This window comes from Micrasema longulum, unplaced genomic scaffold (genome assembly GCF_059751315.1).
Source record: "Micrasema longulum isolate JH-2025_06_02 unplaced genomic scaffold, ASM5975131v1 h1tg000299l, whole genome shotgun sequence".
Lineage (NCBI taxonomy): Eukaryota > Metazoa > Arthropoda > Insecta > Trichoptera > Brachycentridae > Micrasema > Micrasema longulum.
In genome coordinates, this window is record NW_028277503.1 from 444,703 (window position 1) to 464,031 (window position 19,329).

A 19,329-nucleotide genomic window follows, 5' to 3' on the forward strand; every position below is an offset into this window, starting at 1 on the left:
TTGCATTTTTGCTCGTAAAACTCGAACATTTTACAAATGCTTAAACTGGTTTCCAAATACTGTTTTTTAGTGGTTGATCTGCAATAATGTGAGTTGACTGTAGGAAAGGACTTGATATGATCTCGGACAGACTGTTTTTTATCTTCCTCGACACGTCGATGATTATTGTGTTTTCCTCTTTTATCTTGAAGGGGAGTATTGGTATTGGCGTTTTTTCTGTTATGAACCCCATACACAACTTTTTGAGAAATTTGTAATGTACTTAAATAAAACTGTTTACACACTCTATGAAGTATTCCATTGACACTAAAATGAAATACAAATGAAAACTTTCTGGTATCAGTATTATTTGTGCAGTTTTTTTTTAGGGTACGTTCAGTGGTTCCAATAATAAATAGATATTTTTCATTTTGTGACATTTTGTAATATTCTTTATTGATTTCCTTTTGCTGAGAGATGGACAAAAATCTGCTGCAATAAAACATGCATGAAATAAAGCAGTTTTTCTTATTTACAACACTGCTTTTGGGTTCTACTTGTTTTCCTCGACTTGTTAGGTAGGCTTGACCGGCTTGATGCTTATTTTTGCGAATATTACGTTTCCATTTTGTTGGATTACATAATCTTTTCCTCGTTAAAACTTTTGGTTTGGGTTGCAATTCATCTAGTCTGAAAAAAAACCATTATTAAAATACGACAACTTAACCATTTCTGTTAATTTCCACTCCCATTGTTTTGAAACTTCGGTATAGCGAGAAAAGTCAACTAACTGTATATAAAATCATTTTTGTGTCCACTTTATTATCATAAAAATATGCATTGACTCACCTTGTTTCTGGAACTTGTACATCATTTAAAGTAATCCGAAATTCACCAGTACTTTCATCCAAAATTAAAAAACAATCCTCAGACATTAAATCAAACACGTTAGAATCCGCCATCTTTACAAACTAACTTGCAAGATGTGACTACCGTGATAATCTCATTATATAATTTCTCGCTTACTCTAATGAAAAAGCACTATCTGTTTCATTTTTGCAACCGACACCTACGTGAAACACACTTATGCGTACATGTTCGCTAGTGAAAGAGACAAACAATAGAACGTCCGTCATTACTCACACCTTAGGGATTTTGTCAAGCTTCAAAATGGAACCTTGTTGCTCTGTAGGATTTTAACAATTTGAAGATAGAACTTTTTTTAACTTGAAATATTTTCTGATTTAGGTACAATATTGATATTTCTTGAGTTTAGATAGAACCGGTTTTTTAAGAAGCAAAATATTACATACTAAAGTCATTTTACGAAAAAAGTTAAGATAGAACCTTGTTGTCTTGAGGTGACGATATATATACACATGTGTTAGTAATATAATATGTACAAGTTAGTATGTTAGTATTTAATATAATATAAACATATAATAATAAAACATATTTACAGCTTTACACCATTTACAACTAGATATTTACATAGGATTTTAAATACACGTTTATTGGGTGGGGACAGGAGAGTTAGAATATGAATAGGGAATGGGATATTAATATCAGAGAGGTCGGATAGGAAATCAGGATAACAATCATTTATGGGGCATCCAAAAAAAATATGGTTTAAATCTTCCTCATCTAGCTGACATTCGCAAATGGCAGAGTCCTGGACATGGATTCTGAACAGGTGAGAACCATTGCAACAGCGCCCAATGCGCATTCTGCATATGGAGTATGTCTCCAAATTGTTTAGAATCACTTTGGAAAACCAAGGCTTTTCTGTTACATTTGGCTTCAGTTGGAAAAGATGTTTACCCTTGGCTTGGGAGGAGGCTACCCAATATTCTTGCCATGTGCGAAGTTGCTTCTCTTTTGTCATAACAAGGAGATCACCTAGTGGTATTAAATTACTATAGGCAGGATCTCCGGAGTAGACCGGCTCCTTTGCTAATGCGTCCACTTTTTCGTTCCCGGGAATACCACAATGGCTAGGGATCCAGGACATAATAATACTCTTATTTGATGCCTCTGATAAAGAAAGAAGAAATCGAGTTTCCACGCAGAGCTCATCCTCGGGATAAGAGGATGGAGGGGATTAAATTTTTTGTGAGGCACAATTCTATCGCTGTCCATTAGCTCAACATGTCTGAACTAACGCAGATAATAAATAATGTAATAACACACATGACAATGTTTCTAAATTCGACACTGATTAGAACATCACAGTTGGGAGGTGAAAAAGCCAAAAAACACTCATAAGAAGGTGATTCCCGCGTAATTATACAATTTCATTAGTCTTTATACCTCCTCAAATTTTCTTTTTTTAGATCCCTACAGAAGAAATAAGTTTTTTGGTGTTATTTTTAAAAAACCTTTTGGCATATCCCACTTTCGGGTGTACTGGTTAGCCCCACGTTGGTACATTAGCGCACAAAAACTCTAATTAATTACTGACTTAGTCAAAAATAAGATAATGAAAATTATGAAATTGGAAAAAAAATTCTCCTTCCTAACTTTAAAGATAAGGCACATATAAGGCCTCACTTATAACACAACAATATGCTTCAGAAAAAATCATGAATAATTGCTTTTTTTGTTGTTTTCTTTGTAACTAAAGATATAATGATAAAAAACGAAATACATCGACGATTCGTGGATTATTACTTATAGGTCTATTTTTTTTCCTTTTTTGTCAACTAACTTATTTGTTTGTTGGTTACGCTTTTATACCTCTAACGTCACCTTTTCAACTGCAGATGGTCCGAACATAAATAAGAAAAAACCAGCTGGCACTCCTGATCTGTGGATGCTATGTATCAAGTTGTTGATGCACTCATAAGTTGAAAAATAGGATACTTGGCGGCATCAATTCTAAAAAAATATATTTTTTTATTGTATTGTGTAATTGCGACGAGTACCTTTTTGTGTCCAGGGTTCATTTCCCATTGGGCCCCGGGGGGTGGGGCAAAATGGGAAATTTCCCCTTTTTTTAGATTTTTTTTTTTTTTAAGTAATGATGTATTTAGGTAAGTCAAAGACTTGTTTTTCGTAGATAAATGAGTAAATAAACGTACAAATTGACAAATAATGGTGTTATTCATTTCAAACTCTCATAAATTTAAATCGAAGCTTAGCTACCCCGTTCCGCCCTGGATTCCCCTAAGTAGGTACGTGGCGGATGTTTTTTTTTTTTAGGAACGTTACATTTCAATTCATAAGGTTGGTAAGAAATATCTATAATTTCAAAATCTTAGAAATGCTCCGTTTTGATGTTTCGGTTACTGAAGTCAAATTTTGAAATTTACTTTTGACGTATTTGCCAAGAAGAGTTATAAATATTTTCACAAATGTTATTTTATTATAAGGAATGAATCAAACTAATAAGAAATTCCCATAAAATAAAAGGTACGATTGTTATATCTCCTAAATTCTTGTAATCTCTTAGACATGTTAATAGTCTACTTGGATTCATATTTTAATTCACGAAGTTATACCGCTATTTCACTGGTTTTGTGACTTCAGAAGCCTTCTGTGTTGTTTTTCATACGATATTGATTATAAAATCAATCAATTGTGTGTTTTAAAGTGATTTTAGTGTATTGAAATTAGTTTATTTTTTAGTGAGATGTCTGACAAGGGTGGCCGTCGTTCGTCCATATTGAAGCCTCCGAAGGCTCGCCTGCCCTTATCAGAACTTGACCTGAAGCCCACAGAAGAGAATGATGGAATTACCATGGAAACCTTGCGGAGCAGGAGGGTTTCTTTCTCTGCCACTAAAGGAGTCGCGTAAGTACCAATTTTATCCACAACTCGCACACTCACAAACCATCGCGCCGTTTCCTCGTGGGGATAGGCAGAGAGGAAGGAACGCCGCTTCACTCTGTCTTTGCATACATACCTATCTTTTTCAATATTCATACATCTTCTCATACACACAGTACGATTATTCCGACTTGAAATGTCCATCTTCAAGTATTTGTTGTTGTTGTTGAATTTAAGTTTGCCATGTCTTTCTCAGTCTTTGTCGTTTTCTGCATCCATCAACATTCGTATCGTAAATCCATTTAGCCGTTCTTTTGCTGTCCATCCGCTTTACATGTCCAAACCAACGCAGCATTCTTCTCTTGATTTTGTCAATAATGCTCGTCTTAGCCTTACATAACTCATGGATCTCTGCATTTGTGGATCTATCATGCATAGTATTACCACACATTCGCCTGAGAGATCACATTTTGATAGATTTTATCCTTGTATTTCCAATTCCATACATCGTTGTGAGTATTTAGTTTTGCCTCCTGCGAAAAACATTTATTTACCAAGGTTGATTTGCTCCGTTTACCCACCCGTTCCGTTCCCGAAACTTGCCCTCCTTTCAATATATTTCTCACTCTTTCCATCCTTAGTAAACATACTTCCCAAATCGAAAAAAAATTGAACAAACTCAAAACATTGTTTTGTTATTAATTTCATTCGAACTATTGTCACAATGCACGAATTTCTTTAGTTTAAAGTCTTTTATGTATCGGTTAATTTGGAGTTCTGGTACCAACCCTAATGTATGGAAGCGAAGCATGGAGTTGGAAAAAAAGGGACGAAAGTAGACTGAATGCTGTTGAAATGCGATCCCACAGGCGAATGTGCGGAAAAACAATGTATGATAGGTGCCCTAATGTCGAAATTAGAGCAGAATGCAAGGCTGAGTTAAGCATTATCGACAAAATTAAGAAAGGTCTTTTGCGATGGTTCGGTCATGTGGAGCGAATGAATGATGAAAGAACGGCTAAAAAGATTTATGATGCGAATGTGTCTGGTTGTAGAAGTCGAGGAAGGCCGAGAAAGACATGGCATGATCAAGTACAACAAATTCTTGAAAGTGGTCATGTGAAAAGTCGGAATAATCGACGTGCGTGCATGAGAAGATGTATGAATGTGAAGGAAGCAAAGGAAGTGTGCCAGGACAGAGTGGTGTGGCGTTCTATCCTCTCTGCCTACCCCTCCGGGGAAATGGCGTGATGGTTAGTTAGTTAGTTAGTTACTACCACTAGGTGATCTCCTTGTTATGACGAAGGAGAAGCAACTTCGCACATGGCAAGAATATTGGGTAGCCTCTTCCCAAGCCAAGGGTAAACATCTTTTCCAACTGAAACCAAATGTTACAGAAAAGCCTTGGTTTTCCAAAGTGATTCTGAACAAGTTTGAGACATCCTCCATATGCAGAATGCGCATTGGGCACTGCTGCAATGGTTCTCACCTGTTCAGAATCCATGTCCGGGACTCTGCCATTTGCGAATGTCAGCTAGATGAGGAAGATTTAAACCATATTTTTTTTGGATGCCCCATAAATGATTGTTATCCTGATTTCCTATCCGACCTCTCTGATATTAATATCCCATTCCCTATTCATATTCTAACTCTCCTGTCCCCACCCAATAAACGTGTATTTAAAATCCTATGTAAATATCTAGTTGTAAATGGTGTAAAGCTGTAAATATGTTTTATTATTATATGTATATATTATATTAAATACTAACATACTAACTTGTACATATTATATTACTAACACATGTGTATATATGTAAAAAAAAACAAAACTACTCGACACTGGCCAGAACACCCAAGTTGAGATGTGAAAAGGCCATGAAAAAACGAAGAAGAAGAAGTAGTTAGTTAGTTAGGTTAATTTAGACGATAAAAGAGTAGGTTTACAGTATCAGTCCATTAAGATTTGGACACAAGTAAATGGGCCCGGTTCTAAATAAGATCCTGACGTCACTGCAACCCGAGTAAGATCTATCGTGACAGAATGGGTACTCAAAATATTGCACAAATGGATTAATTGAAATGTTTATAATTTGATTAGTAAATTAATTACATTGGTTTTAACTCTATTTAGTACTATTTTTGACTGTGTGGAAATAATGTGAATCTCGCTTTAGTATACATAGATGTCTTTTGTAGGTTGATATTTCTTAAATAAAACTAATTTATCAACAATATTTTGAGTGTGTCCAAATTTTTGTAGACAAGGACTGGATTCAACTCCCCGGGGAGCTGTTAATATTAACATATAGAGATGAAGAACATCTTAATGAAAATTTATCGACTACTCTTGGTTTTAAATCTTCTCCTTATATTGCTTTTTCAAATATTAAAGATTACTTGCTATACCTGTTATTCTTTCTTTTTTCTCTGCTGTATTGACATGTTTTTATACTTTTAATTACTTATATTATATATGTATATAAAATCAATATATTGCTGCTCTTACCATAATGTGCAATTAATTTTGAAGATGTTTTTTAAATTGACTTAAATTTATTATCTTATATTTCACTTAAAGATTCTTCTTATCGTTTCTTTGAATCCCTTAAAATATGTATATGTATATTTATGTTTTTCCTTTTTTTTAAATGTTATTACTATTTTATTTTATATTTACATCTGAGCATGTTTTTCATTCTTTATTTTAATTCTTAACTCTTAATAACTTTTTCAAGTTTTCTTCATTTTTAATATTATTTCTATTTGTAAATACTAACTACAAACTTTAAAATAACTTTTTTACTTAAATTTTTAAACAACTTCCATTTATGTTTTTTTTTTCCTTCTCTTTTTTGTACTTTTTTTACTTTTTGTACTTTCATAATAACCTTACATATAATTACTTTATAATATGGAAACTTCACTGGTCCATTAGAGTTAAGTCTAACTGTATAAAATATAAAACTTTGTAACTGTACTGTATGTTTCCTAAATAAAAGAAAATAAATAAATAAAGAAGGCAATATAGATGTCTAGGCATCTACAGGGATTATGACCTGTCATTGGCTGGTTTAAGTGGCCACTTTACACACTGTAACATTCACCATTCTGCCCATATTTGAACATCTATATTACTTCAATTCTTTCATCTGTTAATGTTTGTGAAGTTAAATAGCAGAAACCTTTATTTATGCGAGTGAGATTCATCTAATTGAATTTTTTCATCTACATACTAGGCAACGCCTGAAATTTTAATAAAAAAATATATAAAAATCTTTTAAATGTTCTTCATCTCTGTTGTAATATGTTAATAAAACTAATTTAATAAAAATATCAACAAAATTATAAGTCAAGGTCAAACTTAATTTTGTAAGATTTTACAACGTTCACTTTTGCCTAAGTAGGCATCTTCAGGCCTGGTAAATTGTTTACAACAGTTTCAAACTTTTATGCTATTTTTTTAACATGTTTTTGGGAGACAAAACATTCAGCCAAGTATTTTTATTTTAAAGACAGACAAGGTATAAATAATTACAACTAGTTTTCAGAATAGTTCATTTCCATTTTAGGAAATTTTATAATTGGATTTAAATTGGAACTAAAAAGTATTTATTATTTAAAAGGCATAACATAACATAACTGGGTAAAATCCTGGATTATTGTTTTCAACTCGATTATTAAAATCATAGTGTAATTGGACGTAGTTATGCGGAAACATCTAACCCTCAAAATGCTAAAAATGAGTTTAACCTATTGCACCACTAATAAAAGTTGACATAATTTGTTCATACAACTCACTATTTAATTTTGACACTTTTTATTACAATAGCATTAAGACTAAATTAATATTTTGTAATAAATAATGTGAAATAAATTGTGATTATTACATTTTATTATGAAATCATTAACCAAAATTTACTTGTTTATGTCATTTTTATGAATAAAGTCATTCAATTTTAATGCAAAAAAATCACTTCAAAGACAAACCGGTGAATCGCCGGCTTTGTGAGTCAGTGGCAAATTGACCTTGGCTGGCGATTCGCCGGCTTTGTGTTGCAATGGGTTGATGCCGGTTTCGATAGCATACTACGATATTTTTTTGTGCTGAAAACGTTCAAGCTCCAAGTGCTTTACTTTCTTGTCAATTAAAGAAATTAAATTCTTTTTTTAAAAAAGAGCTGCCGTCAAAACTGTCAAACCACTTGGACGTTTTTAAAGTTAAATGTTAAAGTTAATATAACAATGATAGCTGTGATGTGGGTTGGACATTTCCTTAATTAGTAAAATAAGTACAGCATTTGGAGTTAGGACGTTTTCAGCACATAAATATATCGTAGTATTCTATCGAAACCAGCCATACTCATTTTTAGCATTTTGAGGGTTGGACGCTTTATGCATAACTACGTCCAATTCATTCTTCATATTTTATATATTTTTGACACTTTTGCATTAATATTTACACATGTCCACCCTCATTCCACTATAACACTCGCTCACCCACCCTTTCACATACACTTTACACTCACACTAACATGTATTGTACGAGTATTTCATGTATTTCTGTGCATATCTGTCATTGGTTTTATTCTCTGTATATTTTATTATATTTTTTTTACATGTATTACTGTTGATATCCCCAATAAAGCAATAAATAAAAAAAATATTTAAAAAAATAAAAAAATGGTTACCACGTTTACCCGCCGTGCTTGAGGTCTTTAGTTCCATTCCTGGGAGAGTCTATATGAAATATTTGTTAATAAGTTGGTTTTACACTGTAGTATTTCACTGTCCTTGAACAGGCACCTGAAGCCTAGACTGATCACCTTGCCTTCCCGTAATAGATGATCAAGATGCGTTTAATTTATTTTAACAATGCAGTGCCTGATGCACCATCAAGTGTGGATAAGGATTTGTTAATATAACATATTTTTTTATAAGGGATCATTGCACGCTATCAGAACAGGTTATCATGCCTGGTGAAATAGCTAGCAATCACACTTACAATTTATAAATGTACCTTATTTACAATATTACATGTATTCTTTTAAGCAAGGATAAAATTATGATGAATGCCAATTTTGTCTGCATTAAAACAGCTAACACATGTATTATTCTTTTATTAAGATGTATTTTTTTTTATAATTGAAGTACCTAACTATTTTGTAGCTTGAAATAAACTTTTTTTTTTAAGGCTTTTCACTTCAGATCATGGCAACACTATATGGCATAATATCTACGAAGAAGCCAACAAACCTGACCTTTCCGACTCCAGTGGAGCGGCGCACTTCCAGTTCAATCTGGACTCCAGCAAGGCTGCCTGTTCCACTATAGTCAAGGACGAAAATGACCCCCCTCTCAAGGTTGGAGATGATTCCTATAATGAGAGCTATAATAGTAATCACGACATGACATTCGCTGTGATAAATGACGAAGATGATACAGAGGACCACTGCGTAGATATTCACGCCGTGCTCTATGGGTTAAGTAAGCCCATGAAAAAAGAATCGCCTAATATTGTGTTTAATAACACCCAACTCACTTTCTCAGACCATACTGAAGCGCTGATTAACTACAAAATATCCATGGATTCTTCCAAAGATCCCCTACTCATCGAAACCTCAGTCAAAAATGATTTCTCGATTGTTCTTAACTCCACCGATCCATTGGCAGCAAATTCTACAGGAGCCCCGTTAGATTTCTCCAACATTCGATCCAACGATGTTTCCATCAATCAAAAAGACACCTTTTTTAACGAAAGTCAATCCGAAATGTCAATCACCCAAAGTGTACCTGTACCTATCCAGGAAATCAAACATGTAACAGTGAAAAAAAACTTGTTCGACTTATCTCAAATTGAACGAAAAGTTTCCGAAGAAAATTGGGCAGGAGATAAAGAAAATATTAAAATGCATCTTATGTGTCAGCAAAATATGGAAATCATCAACAAGGAAGTAAAGAAACCTCAAGTTAGTACTGCCTCTTCTATCTTAGAACATTTTGAGCGAGATTTTATTTTAACAGAAGAGAAAATAATGGAGGATTGTCCCGTTACTATGAAAAGAACTCTTCCCGATAGTGGTATGGACGATTCGTATATTTTACCAGATAAAAGGACAAAAGGTACCTTTGATAACTCTGATCAACTCTTTCCTAACAGAAGGCGTACAATTGTTTTTGACCAAAATACTTCAGATTGCGATATGTCAATGACCCGTATAGAGGATAACTTATACACTGGAAATATTTTTGGTATCAAAAATAATAGTATTGAATTGATGGATATGGACCTAAGTAATTTAGAAGCTATGAAGTCTCGGAAGACGATCCACTTTGATCCAAACAATTCTGACTGCAACATGTCGATAACCAGTATTTTCCCAAAACATGGCTCTAATTTACCTTATCTAAATATAGACACAGAAAACAAAGATATTGATTTCAATCAACAGACAGCGAATATGTCAATGACATGTATAAATCCAAATATAACCGGTGTTGAGTCTTTGGAAACCAAATCCTGCCAAAACTATATATATACCGATAAGAAAAATGCTGTTATCAGTGATCTCAATGCCGTTACAAGTGTACCTCTTTTTGATAAGTTTGAACTTAAAAAACATTTATTAAGAAATAATTTAGAAGATTATCACCCGATACCTACACATGTGTATGGCAGTAAAGAAAACATGTTAGAACAACGCAGTCACAAAATGTATGATTCAACCAAGGAGGTGATATCGAAAGAAATTCATACAAAAGAAGAAATATGTAATAAACTAGCAGATGAAAATATGGAAGTCGATAACAATAAGTTAAGTAATATAGACATTGAGGAATTCAAATTTAAAACAGAAAAATATTTAGATGAGACACTCCTTATAAAACAAACAAAAGCAACCATAAAGTCAAATGAGGATAATCTTGAATACAATATATCACGGAAAAATGTGATTTCTAATATTGCTGAAAGTAAGAGAAAAACTATTAATTTTGAGAAGAATAATCCCGAATCAAATATGTCAATGACTAATGTTATCCCTAATGTTGCTGAGAGTAGAAGAAAAACAATTGATTTTGAAAAGGAGAATCCTGAATCAAACATGTCAATGACCAATGTTATCTCTAGTGTTGCTGAGAGTAGGAGAAAAACTATTAATTTTGAGAAGGAGAATCCCGACTCAAACATGTCAATGACTAATGTTATCCCCAATATTGCTGAGAGTAGGAGAAAAACAATTAATTTTGAGAAGGAAAATCCTGAATCAAACATGTCAATTACCAATATTATCTCTAGTGTTACCGAGAGTAGGAGAAAAACGATTAATTTTGAGAAGGAGAATCCTGAATCAAACATGTCAATGACCAATGTTATCTCTAGTGTTGCTGAGAGTAGGAGAAAAACGATTAATTTTGAGAAGGAGAATCCTGAATCAAACATGTCAATGACCAATGTTATCTCTAGTGTTGCTGAGAGTAGGAGAAAAACGATTAATTTTGAGAAGGAGAATCCTGAATCAAACATGTCAATGACCAATGTTATCTCTAGTGTTGCTGATAGTAAGAGAAAAACAATAAATTTTGAAAAGGAAAATCCTGAATCAAGCATGTCAATGACTAATGTTATTCCCAATGTTGCTGAGAGTAGGAGTAAAACTATTAATTTTGAGAAGGAGAATCCTGAATCGAACATTTCGATGACTAATATTATCTCTAGTGTTGCTGAGAGTAGGAGAAAAACTATTAATTTTGAGAAGGAGAATCCCGACTCAAACATGTCAATGACTAATGTTATCCCCAATGTTGCTGAGAGTAGGAGAATAACAATTAATTTTGAGAAGGAGAATCCTGAATCAAACATGTCAATGACCAATGTTATCTCTAGTGTTGCTGATAGTAAGAAAAAAACAATAAATTTTGAAAAGGAAAATCCTGAATCAAACATGTCAATGACCAATTTTATCTCTAATGTTGCTGAGAGTAGGAGAAAAACTATTAATTTTGAGAAGGAGAATCCCAACTCAAACATGTCAATGACTAATGTTATCCCCAGTGTCGCTGAGAGTGGGAGAAAAACGATTAATTTTGAGAAGGAGAATCCCGACTCAAACATGCCAATGACTAACGTTATCCCCAATATTGCTGAGAGTAGGAGAAAAACAATTAATTTTGAGAAGGAAAATCCTAAATCAAACATGTCAATTACCAATATTATCTCTAGTGTTACCGAGAGTAGGAGAAAAACGATTAATTTTGAGAAGGAGAATCCTGAATCAAACATGTCAACGACCAATGTTATCTCTAGTGTTGCTGAGAGTAGGAGAAAAACTATTAATTTTGAGAAGGAGAATCCCGAATCAAACATGTCAATGACCAATGTTATCTCTAATGTTGCTGAGAGTAGGAGAAAAACTATTAATTTTGAGAAGGAGAATCCTGACTCAAACATGTCGATGACTAATGTTATCCCCAATATTGCTGAGAGTAGGAGAAAAACAATTAATTTTGAGAAGGAAAATCCTGAATCAAACATGTCAATTACCAATATTATCTCTAGTGTTACCGAGAGTAGGAGAAAAACGATTAATTTTGAGAAGGAGAATCCTGAATCAAACATGTCAACGACTAATGTTATCTCTAGTGTTACTGAGAGTAGGAGAAAAACGATTAATTTTGAGAAGGAGAATCCTGAATCAAACATGTCAACGACCAATGTTATCTCTAGTGTTGCTGAGAGTAGGAGAAAAACTATTAATTTTGAGAAGGAGAATCCCGACTCAAACATGTCAATGACTAATGTTATCTCTAGTGTTGCTGAGAGTAGGAGAAAAACTATTAATTTTGAGAAGGAGAATCCTGAATCAAACATGTCAATGACCAATGTTATCCCCAATGTTTCTGAAAGTAAGAGAAAAACTATTTATTTTGAGAAGGAGAATCCTGAATCGAACATTTCGATGACTAATATTATCTCTAGTGTTGCTGAGAGTAGGAGAAAAACTATTAATTTTGACAAGGAGAATCCCGACTCAAACATGTCAATGACTAATGTTATCCCCAATGTTGCTGAGAGTAGGAGAAAAACAATTAATTTTGAGAAGGAGAATCCTGAATCAAACATGTCAATGACCAATGTTATCTCTAGTGTTGCTGATAGTAAGAGAAAAACAATAAATTTTGAAAAGGAAAATCCTGAATCAAGCATGTCAATGACTAATGTTATTCCCAATGTTGCTGAGAGTAGGAGTAAAACTATTAATTTTGAGAAGGAGAATCCTGAATCAAATATGTCAATGACCAATGAAATTTCTAATTTAGCCTATTCTGAAAAAGAGGTTATTAATACCGGTTTGAGTTTGGTTTTAGAAAATTGTGAAAACACTCTAATCACTAAACAGGGATTTAAAGAACGTATGTCAATAGAATGTATTAAACAGTCTAAGATTATCGATATGAAAAATAATAAATTGGATGTTATGTCAGATAATAAGGAAAATGCAACATGTGAGAGTTTTTCTAGAGGTAACAATTCAACAACAAATAAATCTATTCTCATTCAAACTCATAATAACCCAACTCGAACAGACGTAGATAATGTAGATATTAACTACTGCACCAGTAATCTTATTAAGGAACGGGATCTCTCTTGTAATATGGTTGCGAATTACACGTGTATAAATGAACATCTGATATCTGAGCTGCAAACACCGGCAGGGAATACAAGTAACATTAGGAAATATACAGATATTAAGGATAAAAATATCTCATGCATGATGGCTTCCGATTGTAGCGTATCAAATTTATTATTTAAAAATGCTCTCTTCGAAAGCAAATCTAACATCACGTGCACAAGTTTCGCTTGTACAAATCAGATTAATGAAACAAAATCTTTTCTGTTAGATCAACAAGAATTTGACAGCAAAAAAATGATTAACTCAACTTTAAATTTTGGACAGTATCGTAATGTGTGTTCCCCTGCCGACGATTCTATGATGAGTACTCAGGATGAGAAGTCCTGCGAATTGAGTATTCCCAATATAGAAGAATCAAGAATCAACCTTGAGCCGAGTAATCTAGCACTGGACACAACAGATGGTCATATGTCTATTGATATTACACTTCCACGTATTGAAACTAGTATCGAGGAACCTTTGGGAAAAGTAGAAACGGAAAATAAACCAGAGGATAGTAAAAGTAAAGTTGATTCAATTGTAAAGACTGATGACAAAAACACAGTTGAATTCAACAAAGGTATAACACCCACTCATGAAACAATAATTGGTAATCTATCCCTTACTCGGGAAAACAACAAAATAAATGCATTCGTGAAAAGTTTATTAGGCGAAGTGGTAACATCAAATAATGAATTGAATCCCCAGTTAGGTACTAATCCAAATTTAAAAATCGGTTTTGAAAATTCTGAAAAGAACACTCCAGTAACAGATGTCACTTCCCTAATAATGAAGAATGTTGATACTTCTTGTGAAACCACTGCGAAAAGAAAATCCGACCATGAATTTGACGATGTACTTAATATTACGCAGTCTAAAAAGCAAAAAGTTCTACCACAGGTGTGTTCATGGATTAAAGATGTTACATTAGATGGTAAAATAGAATGTGAATCCAAGATTATCGACATTTCAACATTGGTGACAGGCAATCATGAAATTGATACTATGACATATACCATCACTAAAAATAACTTAAAAACTGATGGTTTGCTGCCAGCAATTGATACAAAAGACCTCTCATGTATTGTCCCTCAAAAGCAAAATGAAACGGAAAGTAACAATGATAATCTCAATCGGTCTGATCATTTGATTGCCAATATATCAGATTTATCTCTAGTAAATAGTTCCTTTGACAAATCAGATCAAAATGACCAGGAAAATCAATTTGAACATCAAACCAACACCAATACAGAAGAGAGAGTGAATGTGAATACGACAGAAGGTGATGATGTAGTAAATAATGTTTCTCGAGGTCATGAAGTGTCCAAATTTCAAGATGTAAGTCTTTGTGTAAGTGAAAAGTCTCTATACAGTGAAGATTCACCTGTTCGAGTAACACAGAGACCTGCTCTTCTATCAAAACCAGCTCCTATTTCTTTAAAACAAATCATTGAAGAATTACTGGACCTTCAAGTTGATACGTAAGTAAATACATTTCATTTTAGTTTTTCTTCCACTGTATGGATTCCATTGTTTTTTCATGGTGCTTATTACCTTTGACTTGTTGAAAAACTTTTTTAGTCATAAATTTATTTATTTTTATTGATGGAAATGGAAATAGATGGAAAAATCTGTGCTTTCCAAACCTACATAGTAGTGCTCAAAAATAAATTCAAGTAGTCTCATAACAAAATTTTGAATAAAAGGCATGGAAATTCGGAATGTTAAAAAAAACAGTACTGAATGAAATTGCACACATTTTTAAGAAAAGTACATAAAGTAAAGTTGAGGGAACTTATCTCCAGAAAATAACAATAGCTTTTTGTTTCTTTAAATATAATTGTATTATTTTAATACATCTTTAAATACAATTTTATTATTTATTTACATGAAATACATAATTTTATTTAAAAAATCACAGTTAATAAAAAATTAAACATGTCCGATCAATTAAATAGATGCCTGTAATATCATCATCATCGCAACTTTAAAACAACGAATGACGTCAATGTGTTCTACCACAAAATAAATTCAATTAACTATCCAGTCATTTATTTTAATATATTATTATATTAAGTAATAATCTTCAGGTGTACTGATTTTAGTTAAAGAATTCCCAGCTGCTTTTTCTTCGGTGACAATTTTCTGGACCGAACATTCAAATAAAATGGTAGAATCATTAAAAATAAACCGATAGAATCAATAAAAATAAGAAAATTATATTTTTAAATAATTACTCTGATCGTAAATATTGGTAATAAATTTTCTAAAATATATGATAACACTTATCCGATTTTAAAATTGAATTAATGATGCCTCTATTGTATGTTCCTCTTCAAAAAAAGCATAGTTGTTTTGTATTACTTCGGATTTGTTAGCCTCAAATAATTTGAGAAAACTAAAAAACACAGCAATGATGACAATGGCACCGCCAACTTACACTTGTGACTCTGCAGAGAGGGATATGAACCTCTTTTCTGGAGTCCCAACCGGAAAACGCAACCCGTCTTTATAATTAATGATAAAAACATTGACTTATTTTGTTTTTATATTCATATACAATAGAAGTCTGCCATTGATTTTCATGATTAACATTTTATTTTCAGAAATGTATGTTGTTTGGAGTATGTGGAAGACAACGAGTGTATATTTTACTTGATGAGGAGAAGTATAAAAATGTCAGTTTTGCTGGAATCTTCCCCCCAAGAAGTTAGTAACTTGACGCGACGTGTCGCCAATATTAGCTTAAACTCTACAAATGGTAAGTCAAATGATTTATTATTTAACCAGGGCCCCAAACACCAAACTTCTGCGTTTTGTTTTTCCTTTACTATTAAAAAAAAATATATATATTTTAACTGAAACTATTAGCCGCTAGTGCTATTTTTTATAGATTATTTATAAAATAGTCCAGTTTTTTGCAATTACGTTTTTTTTAAATCCATTTTTTGTTAATTAAATGTGCGTATTAAATTAGAAAATATTTTAACTGAAACTATTAGCCGTTAGTGCCATTTGTTATAGATTATCAAATATAAAATAGACCTTTTTTTTATGTGCCAAACTACCGCTATAGACATTTTATCAGAATTTTTGCAGCTTACCAATCTAAAAACTCACCACTCGCACTGGTATATGCCCATACTTCCGTATTCCTTCCTCAAAAATGTTCCCATCACTGCTCTGATACATGTCACACTTGGATAAATCACATGAATGAAAACATTAAGTTATCAATAACTATCTTTTCAGTATAGCAATATTTTTTTATTTCTTTTTACAGTTAAGTTTAGTAAGTTCAACCAGAAATTCCACCTGCTGGCTATGAAGATGGCGCTCTCACAGTTAGAGGGCTCAAGTCTTAAGACAGAGAACCCACTCTGTGCAGACCTTCCCAAGCTTGTTGGCCACTGTTCTAGAGTAGTGAGCGAGGCGTGGAGCTGGTCACACCACTGCTACCTTCTGCATATCAAGTACAACCTCCAGTTCACGGATGACAGGTAATTTTTTATTATTTTTTAAATGACTGACTGAGACGGGCTGCGGCTCAGAGATAGTTCGCAGACTCCAAATCATGAGGTCAAACTACTTGACTGATGCGCCACTATAGCCAAATTAAGTTAGATGAAAAATAAGTTGTGTTCATTTTTCATTAGAGCTAATATTTTGTCTCCTTTGCTAAATTCGCTTTATGACCCATCAGTCATTTAGTATTTTTACCATCATGAGTGGCTCAGAGTCAAAGGTGCCTATCCTACAAAACCGTAATTTTGTATTTAGGTCCTTCCATGGGTTATTCTTTCCCAAAATAATATATTTTATTATGTCCAAATGTGCCTATCATCATATGTGATCTTATGATGACACCATTCATATAACTTTATAATAGATATAATTTTATTATAACCTTAATATAACTTTACCCTCAATTATCTCAGAACTAAATAAATGTTGGATAGGCATCTTTGGCTTTGTGCCATTCATATATTATATGCCTAAAAGGCCCTTTTAAACATGATAAATTAAGATGCAAAAAAAGAAAAAATATTTTGAAAAGAATTTAAATTAAAAACTAATATTAAAACAAAATTATCTTAAGTTAGATTGTATTACAATTTATTAGTATGCAAATGAATATTTACACTTACTTTAATAACATTTCTATTTACATCATCTTACAGTAAACATAACATTTATTTTGAAATTCATTCAAACTCTTTTCATTCTTCATACATTCAGGCATTTCTTCATACATTTGTAAACCTTTATACATAGCAGCCTTGTTCTGTCCTCATTTCTAGTAATATAATTATTTAACACTATCTTATTATTTGTCAGGCAGGCAGCCTTTGCTGATAAGCCCATATCTCTTGTACTGCTGTTCTTCTTCTTTCAAAAAAGCATCCAAACGGTTTTTGAACTGGCTGGCCGAAATGGAATGGACAACTAGCCTTGGCAATTTGTTCCAATTTATTATTATTATTTATTTATTGATGAAGTATTTGGGCATTCGATCGTCAAAACATTTAAATATAAAAACAAGCATATTTTATATCAGTCTCTTTTTTATTGGTATCCAATTGAGTTCTTCTCGCATTTTTTTCTATTTTCTTTAGCACTATTCTGTTTTGTATGAAATAAATCAGCATCTTTGCAGACCAAATTGTTATAACCCTTTGAAACTGCTTTCATACGAGCGTGAATTTGCCTTTAACCATGACAATATCAAAAGCATGCAATTGTCAAATTTGTCCTAAATGGCACATTAAATGGCAAAATGCAGGCTTTCAGGATTTGTTTTGCTTTTTCATTGCTGGTGGGATCATCATTAAAAGCTTCAGTGAGGTGAACAATAGAAATTTTGGGACAACCTCCGGCCGGTTGCAAAGGTTCAAGAGGCATAGTGTGTCCAGAATTAAGGCTGACCAATTGGCAGTTTCTTACGTAAACTATGTATACAAAAAAATTATATCGTTTTTCAGATGGAGTTTCGAAATATGTAATGGCCGCCTTCTCTCCGTGTGGGAAGTCACAGTTCATGCTCCGCAGTGTTTGCTGCCATTCACCAAACCGAGTGATGTTAAAATTCATACCATGACTAACAAACGCCCCATCCGGGACTCTGAATTTATTTCCGCTGTAGAAAGAGTCACGCCATCTTGGAACTACATTACAGATCTCATTTCAGAACTGCAGAAACTATTCTTGAGTCACTGCGGTTAAATAATATTGTAATTAATAAATTGAGGAACAAATTTAATATAACAAACTTAAATATTCGCAGGTACAATAATTAAGAGATACAATATTACATAAAATAAAAAAATCCTTCATTACGATATATTTTGTTTTTGAGGATGGATGTGGGCTTATGACCTGTTGAGTGGTTTTACATTGCCTGTGTATGATCACCATATTTCTCAATTTTTAGGGACTTGTTTTTTTATTTTTTTATTTTCGGAAGTTGCAGTATTGACTTGTGATGAAACGGATAGTAGTTTTTTTTTTTTTTTTTTTAATGAAAAAGAAATATTTGCATTCTTATGATTTACCCAAATATTTAGTTTTGAGGGCCGTTTTCAACGAGTTGTAAATAACTCACTATTAGAAAATGGGAATCAAGTTGGGGTAGAGTAGGATTCGAACCACGGACCTTCGGTCTGTGAGTCCGAGACACTAGCCACAGGACCACAACCCGATTGGCTGTACCCCGGATATTCGGCGAGCCCCTAAGCCGGACATCCTTTTTTTACGCAAATGTAATTTTAATTTTAAAAAATATTTTTGAAAAACATTTTTTGTTTGCGGGTTAAATTCTTTTTCTAGAGTGTATACCGAACACTGGCGTTTTTATGCAAAAAAGTCAATTTTTTAAATAACGAAGATTAATAAATCAATTTGGTGGTGTTGATTT

The 19,329-nt window shown here is 33.0% G+C and overlaps 1 protein-coding gene across 2 annotated transcripts; it reads left to right on the top strand.

The window, feature by feature from the left end:
- The first annotated feature begins 3,237 nt into the window (after window positions 1-3,237).
- LOC148282739 (uncharacterized) lies at window positions 3,238-18,773 on the top strand. Of its 2 annotated transcripts, XM_088224613.1 has the most exons (6): window positions 3,238-3,390; window positions 3,607-3,771; window positions 8,939-14,896; window positions 16,022-16,176; window positions 16,699-16,915; window positions 18,398-18,773. In XM_088224613.1, exons 2-6 carry the CDS (start codon window positions 3,611-3,613, stop codon window positions 18,636-18,638), a joined length of 6,732 nt encoding a protein of 2,243 aa, XP_088080739.1. In that variant the 5' UTR covers window positions 3,238-3,390; window positions 3,607-3,610; the 3' UTR covers window positions 18,639-18,773. The 2 variants fall into 2 exon arrangements, with proteins under 2 accessions (XP_088080739.1, XP_088080740.1); XM_088224614.1 differs by lacking the exons at window positions 16,022-16,176; window positions 16,699-16,915; window positions 18,398-18,773 and having other exon boundaries at window positions 8,939-11,052; window positions 11,136-11,323.
- Window positions 18,774-19,329: the final 556 nt, after the last annotated feature.